The sequence below is a fragment of the Lepisma saccharinum genome, chromosome 21 (assembly GCF_977018435.1).
Source record: "Lepisma saccharinum chromosome 21, izLepSacc3.1, whole genome shotgun sequence".
NCBI classification, from domain to species: domain Eukaryota; kingdom Metazoa; phylum Arthropoda; class Insecta; order Zygentoma; family Lepismatidae; genus Lepisma; species Lepisma saccharinum.
The window spans coordinates 37,644,661-37,656,291 of NC_139249.1; the positions used below are offsets into that span (position 1 = coordinate 37,644,661).

The 11,631-nt window shown below is 36.8% G+C and overlaps 1 protein-coding gene across 2 annotated transcripts; it reads right to left on the reverse strand.

Moving 5' to 3' along the window:
* Positions 1-726: 726 nt before the first annotated feature.
* On the reverse strand, positions 727-11,401 carry LOC146003967 (cytochrome c oxidase subunit 7C, mitochondrial-like). 2 transcript variants are annotated; one of them, XM_083142497.1, is made up of 3 exons: positions 11,257-11,401; positions 5,347-5,486; positions 727-866 (listed from the first exon to the last, which is right to left on the reverse strand). In XM_083142497.1, exons 1-2 carry the CDS (start codon positions 11,353-11,355, stop codon positions 5,370-5,372), a joined length of 216 nt encoding a protein of 71 aa, XP_082998623.1. In that variant the 5' UTR covers positions 11,356-11,401; the 3' UTR covers positions 727-866; positions 5,347-5,369. The 2 variants fall into 2 exon arrangements, with proteins under 2 accessions (XP_082998623.1, XP_082998622.1); XM_083142496.1 differs by having other exon boundaries at positions 727-869.
* Between the last annotated feature and the right edge of the window lie 230 nt (positions 11,402-11,631).

The window sequence follows — 11,631 nt, forward strand, 5'->3', positions numbered from 1 at the left end:
GAGCATGAATCTACATGGATTCCCAGCAAAGTGAGAGAAAAAGAGGGAAGGGGGGAATTTGTTCTCTCCTATGATGGAATTAGTTGGTACTTGGGGTACATTTGCTAATTATTTGGTACAGGGTGATTATTATATAGGGTGACCAAATTTAAATTACAATATTATTTTTTAATTGTACAAATATTACAAGGGATTTACTTTTCCTTTTAGCTCTAGAAAATAGCACTGTGAAACTCCCAAAAATAGTCGCCAGTGCCACCAAACTGTTAGTATGTGAAATTCGGGATGATTATGGAAAGACTTTGAATTTTGGTGATATAATGGTTGAAAATAGGAATTTCATGTAACTTTAAGAATTGGGCACCCCCACCAGGGGCGGACGATGATAAAACTATCTGTCAGCTAGAGTTTAACCAATTATTTCATGTTACATATTTTTATATATCCGAGCAATCTTCAAACCATTTAAGAAGGAAAATGCAAAATAGTCACATGACTTGCCCTATTCATTACACTCAAGGGCACAGCATTTCATTTTACAGAATATATGTACAAATATAAAAGGTAAACTATGAATTAATTTACACTAAAAATATGTCTGTTACAGAAATATATTATGCTGTTGAAATGTTTGCACCAGATGATAGAATCATAACCCCATAAATTATTTAAACAGATTAATTTATCTTAATAAAGTTATTCCGTGAGCAAAAAATAATAAACTAATGTGGTACATATTATTTATTTATCAATGTGACGTAAAATGTTAATATATACATTTTAACTTGGAATATTTAACACATCAAGTAAAACTGGCTACTATCTTCATAAATGTCCACTCACATGATTGACAACCTTCTTCCAAACTACTGAAAAGAATGAAAAATAATACCACATCAATAATAACACTTGGAAACCTATATACAAAAGAAAATTGACAGGCTACATGCAGCAAACACACTCAAATTTACTACCATGTTAAAAATACACTATGTCCATAGTCCCTAAATTTTTCTATTTCCTGAAAATTTACTGTATGAATCTTGAGAAGACACATTTCAAGGAATGAAGAAATATTAATTGTTCTGCTATGACTGAATTTATGCTCTGAGACAACTTAACCTTGAAGTAGTGTTTAATTCATTAATCTTAGAGTTGAGCCAATACTTCTTGTACAGATTCCCACTGATACTAATGCTTGAAATTTGTAACAATTGAAAGTTAAAAATACTGATTAATATTTGTGGGTGATTATTTAATTTCATGTACGAGGGTTGTTCGGAAAGCCATACCAGTTTGCTCACAGTGTGTGTGTGCACAAAGACATGACCTACACTTCTTCCAGCATAAGCTGCCTCAGTCATTTCTCAGCAGGGTTCCAGACAAGTCCTGTCTTGTTAACAGTAGTAGCATGGTTGCTAGGCTCTTCAGAAATTAATTGGAAAATTGAAATAGTCCCCGAGTGTGAAGTGCATTTGGCGATTCGATTTCTCAATGCACATAATGATCATTCCAGTGCGATTTATCGCGAGATTTCAGCTGTGTATGTATGGTCAGGGCATATATTGAATGAATCACATGTCAGGCATTGCTGCCAAGTGTTCAACGAAGGAAGGATGTAGAGCGGTCTGAGCATCCGTTTGTCATTACAGAGAACTGACTAGTTAATAGAGAACAAGAGATGCTTCACACTTGACAATCTTAAGGAGCTCTTCCATGAGACTTCTCGCATGGTCATGTTTGACGTTGTCACCAATCTCCTCTGCTACAGGAAAATTTGCGCAAGGTGAGTCACTTGCATGCTGCCTGCAGAATACAAAGAGAGCTACATGGAAGCTGCCCTCACGTTCTTGGAACATTACACGGACAAAGAGGGCTCGCTTCTCGACCATACCGTCACAGGCGAGGAGACTTTGGTTTCACATCTTCCTTCTTCTGAAGTCATTTTTGGGTGCGACTAAGTTTTTGCAGTGACAAGGAACTCCAGAAAGCTGTCAAAATATGATTCAATGGACTGGCAGCAGACTACTATGATGAAGGCATGCAAAACCTCACCGTACGGTGTGACAAGTGCCTGAATCTCTGTGGTGACTATGTAGAAAAATGACCTAATGTATTCTGTAATAGGCCAGTACAATAAATGCTAATTCTAGTCACAATTTATTTCTCTACAAAGAAACAGATATGACTTTACAAACGACCCTAATATAAGCATTAGTTTTCCAGACTTGGCTTAAAAATATTCAAGAATTACATGAGAATATAAGACTGCTTGTTATGTAATCACAAAATACAGCTTTTGATACAATATTGGTACGAAATCAATGGAAACTTGGAATTTGGCATAACTTTCAGGATTTAGACCAAGTGGAAGTGTCACGTTGCATTATTGCAAAACAAACAAAAGATCAAAATCACAGAAAAGTATTATTAGATATGAGTAAATAATTCAATCCACACTTTCCGATACCACTGATATTGGCAGATACTGATACATTGGCAATGGTATCAGCTCAGTTCTAACTAATCTGCATGTGAATGGGGGCCAACTTCACCCATGCCATTCTTGCATCAAAAGTGTCATGCATATTGTAGGAACTGACAAAATTGGACAAAGATGCACTCAATACAAAAAACGTGACTGACTGATGGTGTTGCCAACCTATAAACATTTCAAAGCACACACATGCACCTTTGTTTTAGGTAAGGTAACCAACAGATCTTGTTAATCAATTTATATGGAAATGCTTTCATTTTCACACTATACCATACAGCATCATTTTTTTTCTGCTTTTCTTTCTTCAAAGTTTAACAAATTTTAAAATGAAAGACAGAAGTGATGTGTAGTATCTTATATTTCCCTAGACATGTACAGTCTCTGACACTTCTGGGTTGTAATGGGCCAATTTACTTTCAATAGAATTGCTACAATGCAGAAGTGTCCATGACTGTACAGTATGAATTCGATATCTGGTAAACGAATGGTGAATTTTAGTATTACTGACTATTTAAGAAGTTTCTGAAGATAAGAAAGTATATATTTTTCTTATGCATACCACTTTTTAAACAGTTTTAGAATGAATACTTTTGTGAACTGATTACTGTAAAAAAGAACAATATACAATATAGCTTGAAATTTTTACATGTGCCTGATATTTGTCTGGTTGGGGTATGCTCCTCATTGATACCAATCGAAGTTGGCCAATGTGTGATTTATGTGCATAAATTAAATTTTCTGATTTTCATGATAATTTAAGGTAGTAACTGTAATGTTGCTTGTCATTAATTCTTAATCTCTTGGCATATATTTGGTAAAGTAAATTAATGATTACTAAAAAATAAAGCCCTCTCTTTTGGTCATATTATCACTTATAAAATTTGAGGTTTCAAGAAAGAGTGCCAAGAGTGAAGAATCAACTTCCTTATTACAGTTTATAGTAACTGTATGATAACATGTTTAATGATATTTCATAAGTTTTATAAGATTATTAGGAAGTGAATTAGAACACTGGAAACAATTGTGGGAGAAATAAGTAGGGATGGACGATATCGGAAATTTGAAATCGCGATATATTGTCAAGAAAATATAGTCACAGATGATACGATATTATTTCCATATTGTGATATCAACGATATATCATCTCCACGATATATATCACCAAATATTGTCACAATATATCGTTGGCATAATATATATATCACCAAAATATCGTGATGATCTATCATCTAGTTGATATCGGCTAGACGATATTTTTTCAGTATTGTGATATATTGTCTGGAAGATATATGTCCCAATACTAATAAGAAGAATCTTGGAGAAACTAATTAGGTACGTAGTGGCTTGTTGAGAATGGTGTGGTTCTCTTTATTCTGCTTGTGTGTATATGTTGGTGCTAACGAAAAAAAAAAAGCTTAAACACTTGCAAAAAAAAAAAAAGGCTGCCAACATGTGGCCAAAGGAGGAACTACTACACCTGCACTGAAGAACAAGAAGAAAAATATCCTCATCCGCTAGTGCCAGCATGAATATAAGCAGGAGAAAAAAAAAAAAAGAACCTCACTACATGTAACAAGCCAGTATATGCCTGACAAACATACCAAACAGATAGCAACATCGATCAAGATGAAAAACCTGCACGGAAAAATGAACCATAAATGAATTACAATAGTGAAATTTAGTTACTCCAAAGTCTGTGTCTAAACCAGAGATGTCCATTTGACTTGGACCTGGCCTCTGAGCTCCAGATCGGCCTCCAACCTCACACGGCCTCAGCCTCCGAGTTCACGGTCGGCCTCCGGCCTCACACGGCCTAAGCCTCTGAACTCCATCTCTGCTTTGGCCTCAGACTCTCAAGGCTCTTGAAGGCAGAGGCTGAGGCTGGGCCTCAAGGCTGGACATCTCTGGTCTAAACAGCTGGAATGCATGAAAATGTAAAATTAGGGAAATAATTTAGAATTGTGTTCCATTCAGACTAGAAACTACTAACATTTGATATATTTTCAACATCAAAAAGTTGCAGGTGGTGGTAGCATAACACATGTAAACAGTTTACAATAAACAATAAACACTATCCATATTTCTTTTCCTTTATAACCTGCTAATTGATTGCTGAAAATAAGGTGAGTGGCAACAATATGAATTTTGTGTTATATCCTATCGTATACCTATTTTGGCAAATCACAATATGGATCGGACGAAACTAATATAGGTACTTAAAAACACACACACACACACACACAAAAAAACCTGCCAAGACCAGCACTTCAACACAGATCATGTAGTGGCAAAACCAAAAACCTAATGAGCATCAATCAGATTGATTTTTTTTTTTTTTGGTAATTTACTGTAAACAACAATAAGATGGTAATTAACACGATCTCCGCCAGGTTCGTCACAATGACCGAAACTGGTGCACACCAATCATGCCACGTTGGTCATTATGACAGAAACATGTGGCTTGAGTTTGCTGTTCCGCCATCGGTCACGAATATAATAATGCTGTGGAGTGGGGAGTCAATGCGCATTAAAGTGTTTTGGGTGATCTATCTTTTACAGGAAAAAAAGTTAAATTTTTGAATTTGCAAAATAAAGTCCAATAACCACTTTGGCACAGGAGGAAAAATTGGTGAAACCATGCTGGCAGTGAATATGTTAAACCAAAGAAGATGATTCAACAGTGCCAAAAGTTTTCTGACACTAAAACAAGTCTCGTTGATGCCTAGAAACAAAACTATGGATGTCAAGTGACTCCACATTTATCTTACAACATGCAACCCTATCCTAATTATAAATCGTAATGTAAAAAAGTAGAACGATTTCAAGTCTACAACAAGAAAGATACTAACCTCACTATACCAAGGCAGAGAAGTTACTTTTTCAACATCTGGTGCCGGAGAATAAGGAAAGGTGCTCCTAGCCCACTGCCGAAGAATACTGCAAACAGAGCTGTCAATCTATAACGGTTCTCAATTTGAAATGGAAGGTTCTGGAAGCAAAGAAACAAAAATGATGTATGAACAAAAGGCAAACAGGATAGATATGCTTTCACATTATTTGTTAATTAGTAAGAGATTCTGATATGCAACCTTGACCCTCTGTACCCCCTTGAGAAAGTGAAATATTTTGCCCCTCTGTACCCCCTTGAAAAAGTGAAATATTTTGCATGGTTGATGAAGATTATGCTGTTCATGAATGTTTTCCATTGTTCTTAGCTTGCAAAGATGTGTTATTGTGAAGTAAAATATGTCTGTTACATTAGTGTGAAGTAGAACAGACCGAAAGTTTCGGGCAAGTGTATATAGCACATTTCACAACAGCAACAAACGAGACATCACATACCATTTCATAAATGTATTATAATATAAAGTAAATCAAACATGAAGGCCTGAAAACTTATGAAATCAAAATAAAAGACAAATTATTGTTAGGTTTGGTGCTGATAGCAATTTTTGACATTTTTGTTAAGTTAGTGCATTAACCGTAACCGACGGGGCAAGAATTTACAATACTGGACGCTTCTGTAATTTCTATGCTACGTCTTATACTCACGAAATAATTAGTCGCAAAGATTTATCTCAGGTTAACATATTGGAGTGAGGTGAAGAAATTGTTCATTAATGTGTAGAAGTTGTAAAATAAGCTTTTCAATTCTCACAATGATTCTCCGTATACAAGTATGGGAGCCATATTTGTTGATATGAACAATTGATGTTCGCAATTAGTTACACTGTCTACAGTGTTGCCACAGTTGATTTCATACTTGGAGAGCATAGATCGTGTAAGAATGGGACCATACTTTAGAATTCTTTCGCCTAGCCGCTATGCTGTACGATCCAACACAGAAATGCGTTGAGGATGACAAAGACGACGAAAGTGACAGTGACAACATATCAGTAATATCAGGAATGTATATTTCGTTTTTTAAGCATTGGAAACACGAAATTTTCCAGTAAATAATGAGCAATTGTGCCAATCACGGACCACTCAATTTAGCTTATTTTGCAATTTCTAGATGTGACCCCCAAATTTTAACTTCAAATTCATGATTAGGAGACCTCAATTAGTGAGTATGCAAAATATTACAAAAACCAGGGAGATGTCTGGTATTGTAAATTCGGTCCACCGAGGGTGCCTGCAAGAAGAGGGGGTTCAGGGGGAACTTGCCCCCCCCCCCTCCCAGAGATATCTGAAAAAAAAAATACGTAATTCAAATGGTGAAATTGTAGCGATATTTAATACAAATAATATTGTTTTCTGCACTTTACAGATTGTCAGTTACAGCAATTAAGTGCCATGTCCAACAAAATAATGAGAGAACAATTTTACAAGAGATAGAATCATGTTGACTGCTGTAATTAGGGTGTTTGGGACACAAAATTTTGATGGGATGGGATTGGGTAGGAAATATTAATAAATCTGGCATTTGGGACTAAGAAATTCTCCATTCCTCGAAAAATTTGGTAAATTTTCGGTGAAAATATCGAATTGTACACACTATTTCCCCTTCAAATGGTTGCTTTACACTTCTGGAATAAAAACAGTTAATTTCAAGAAATTCCTGGTAGAAAATATCAAAAATTAACCTCTTGTTAATGGTTCAGACTGTTTTATGATTTTTTTCAAATTCTCCTAGCAGAACAACTAAATCATAGAATTTTGGCAATCTTTGTCACACAAAAAATTGAACCTTCCTTAAAGTAAAATAGTTATTTATGTTGGGTACAAAATCTTAAAAATTACCATACGCAAGCATGCGTGCTCCCCATGGACAAGGCATTCATTCTCCATTGATAGCAGGTAGAATTCAAATCTTTTGTCTGCAATCAGTAGTAGAAAGCATTTAGGGTTCTAAGTGAACTAAACCAGACCCACCTAACCTAAACTGAAAAACATTTAGGATTATTATTAAAATGCTAAGGGAACTACACCTGACACATCTAACCTAACTACGAAAGTATTGGGAAGTGATAAACCAGTGTCAAGGAAACACGCAGTAAGTAATCACTAGAACTCCACAGTTTGTGTTAACAGACTTAAATCTAAATCGAACCATGTAAAAATTGCATACGTACCATACTGAAATTGCAATAAAACAAAAGAAACTTGGGCCAACCTCTTTTCGATAAGATCCTTTGTAACTTCTTGGCTATTCGGGATTACGAAATGCCTGGAAATCATTCCTGAAATCGTGATCTGACCTTCATAATTCACACCCCCATAATTTTGATTTTTTTTTTTTTACAGTATGCTTTGGCACGTAAAAACATGAATCATAGGTACCATGAAGGACAGTAGTTTAAGTGATCTCTGTTTGACATCTGTGCATTGTGAAAACGTACAAAAACACAAAGAACTGTTCATCAACAAAGTGATAGGCGTTTATGGAAAAGAAATAAGGCGAATCCAGTTTCTAAATAGCAGACTCCGAGTATCAACTTGTATCAAGCGCCCGAAGTATTTTCGATTCAATTTGAATTTGTGATTTGTAAAGTAGTAATAATAATAATGGTAACACTTTCATCTAGTTAAAATGGATTTCTTCATTTTTACAGAAGAAACTACTTACGCAAATCACTTTCTCTAGCATAGTTCCCGAATGTATTTTTCATCTTTTTGTAGTGATAAATGTTTATATGTATAAAAATTTATGCCGTTGCTTAAATGTACTTCCTCTACGAGAACCAGATGTTCCGTGTGTTTGATGACGTAACCCCCTGTCACCGTTTCCAACCGCCACGTGTTTTTTCAAGAAAATTACGTGACCCCAAATTTTAGCTATGCTTGCCTAACCTAATTGGAATGGTTCATGGGGCTACCCATGCATGGTTCTATGACCCCAATTTTAACTACGCTTGCCTAACCTAACCGTGAATGGTTCGTGGGGCTATCCGTCAATGGTTAGAAGACCCAAAATTTTAGGTATTAGCATAATTTCAAACACTGGAAAAAACAGAAAATTAATAACACGGAAGTAGGTATTTTTTTTTGTTTAGAAGGTTGGAAACCCTGCATACCCACTCAAAATCGACAAAACACAAGCACGATGGGCGATGATCCAGAACGCTCGCGCCAGATTGTGTCACGCAAGCGAAAAAAGAAACAACAATAATGACTCGTAATATGAAAAAATTGAAATTATTTTCGTGGGAAATTCATAATTACACCTTATAGAATGTTCCGCAATGCAGAATAAGTAAGTAGCAATGTCAAAAAGGACGAAATAAATGAGTTATAGATATTTTGACTAGATGAAAGTAGTAATATAATAATCACAATAATAATAAATGTTTGGTATAATATGTGCTACATACATCTAGGAACAATTATTATTGGTAACTATCTGATATCGCCCGAACGGATTTCTTCAAATTTACAGGAGAAACTACTTACTGAAATCACTTTCTGCATCATTGTTGAGGTTCTTCGAGGTATTTTCTTTCGCGGAAACTAAAAACTTCACCATAGAACGCTGCAGAACAATAATCAGTTGTTACATAAGGAACTTGCATCTTCTGTAACATTAGGCCGTTGTTTCCATTGTGCAGATGGCGCGAGCGTCGAAAGTCACGTGGTCTCGGCAGTGTTTCCAAATGTGTCTTTTTTTTATGAGAATTTTTTTAATTTTTTTTTAACTATGCTTACCTAACCTAACCTAACCGGAAATGGTTCATGGTGCTATCGTGAACAGTTTTTGGGGCTATCCGTCAATGGTTCGTGGGGCTATCGTGGATGGTTTTTGGAGCTATCGTGAATGGTTTTTGGAGCTATCCGTCAATGGTTCATGGGGCTATCGTGAATGGTTGGTAAAAATTTACTATCCTTCGGACACCTCTATTTTTTTGGTTTCGTCAATTTTTGACATTGATACTTACGTATCTGCTTCGCGGAACATTCCTGAAGGTGTATTAACGTTGTTTTGATGAAATTAATTGCAATTTTTCACATTACCAGAACGTCTTTATGGTAGGTGTTTTTCCTTGCCTGAGACACAATATCGCGACTACACCTTCCTACATAATTGCGCGTCCGGCTTCTCTTTTGCCAAATTTTTGACATTCGAACTTACGTATCTGCTTCGCGGAACATTCCTGAACGTGTATTGACGTTGTTTTGATGAAAGTAAGAGCAATTTTTCACCTTACGACTACTTCTTCCTCCTACCTTTCCGTTTGCCTCACACACAACATGGCGCGGACACCTTTGTAAATAATAACGCGTAGGAATGACGCATCGGCCTTGTTTTTTCTCGATTTTCAATTGTTATACAGTGTTTCAACCTTCGGAACCCAAGAAATGCCCGTCGACAAACTTAATCAGATCTATTTCTTTTTAACTTTATTTTTCGCGTTCTGACACCAAATTTCAACTATGTATCCCAACCTAACTGAACTAACCTATCCACGCACCAATGGTTCGTGGGGCTAGCACCAATGGTTCGTGGGGCTATCTTTCTCACTATTGAAACCTTTGCGTGGCCCTACTAACCTATCCACGTGCCAATGGTTTGTGGGGCTAGCGCCAATGGTTCGTGGGGCTATCTTTTTAACTATTGAAACTTTTGCGTGGCCCTACTAACCTATCCACGCGCCAATGGTTCGTGGGGCTATCTTTTTCACTATTGAAACCTTTGCTTGGCCCTACTAACCTATCCACGCGCCAATGGTTCGTGGGGCTAGCGCCAATGGTTCATGGGGTTAGCGCCAATGGTTCGTGGGGCTATCTTTTTCACTATTGAAACCTTTGCGTGGCCCTACTAACCTATCCACGCGCCAATTGTTCGTGGGGCTAGCACCAATGGTTCGTGGGGCTATCTTTTTAACTATTGAAACCTTTGCGTGGCCCTATTAACCTATCCACACGCCAATGGTTCGTGGGGCTAGCGCCAATGGTTTGTCCACACCCAGCACAAACTTTACAACACACCCACCACACGTCATTCTCCAAACCCTCGATCCACAGTTCTAACTCTCGTCGCAAACGCAGGCAGTTCGAAACACTGGATACCAACAAAACACAATCACGACACGTCATGATAGTCACGACGGTGTATGAAGGTGTACGAACTTCATGGTATACGCAGATGTACGCGCCAAACGCTATCTCCGTCGGAGAATTAATTTTCAACGAACAACATGAATTTCAGCTCTGAAACATTCCCAAATCACACAAAACACTTTCCTGATGTTCGACAATGCTACAGGAACTAATTACGGTAAGTAGTTTCTTCTGTAAAAATAAATAAATGTGTCCGAAGGATAGTAAATTAGTACCGTAAAAAATTGCGCAATAAATCATTGATAGGTGTCTCCGGTATAGTAAAGTAGTACCACAAGGGTAACTTCACCTTAAAGAATCTTCCGCAATGCAGAATATGCAAGTATCAATGCTAAAATTCCGGAAATAAACGAGTGAGAGGTGTTCGGGCCTTATCGAATAAGTACCTTATCATTTGATTAATGCTATAATTAACATATGTGGGTGCACCTTTATTAACTATTAATGAACATTTAATAGTAGGCCTAGTTACTCCACATACTTTGAATATGACTATAATATTACTTTGAAACGTACCTACGTACGTGTGACTGTGTGTGTGTATGCATACATACGCACACTTGTATTTGTAGTTATTATGTGTGTAAATATTAATAATATCATGGGTTTAGGCGTGTATGAGGATAAAATTTAGATGTGCTCCAACATTTGTTAATTCTTGTAAACAAAGGATTCACATAATGCTCGTGTAGAACACTTACTGATCCGGGAATGCCTCCCGTATCGTGATGTCCGCCTCTCCTTGCTGCGGATGTAACAAAATTTCTTGCAAGTACAGTACATCTTCCTGAGGCCGACATGTTTGCTTGCAGTTCGTCTTTCAGCAGGCAGCAGAAAGGAGATCTACCCAGTACCAGCGTTGCCAACCCCTCAGCTACGAAAAGTGCTGTTCGAACTGTGGAATTATGCTAGAACGCCACTCAATTGTGCTAGGGCAATATTATTATTGTTATTATTATTATTATTATTAACAATATATTTTATTACTATTTTCAGATGTTTTATTGTATCCCATCACCCTAAGATCTATTTATTTTAAGTCGCTTTTTTTGCCTTAGAGTCGCTGGGAGTAAGTA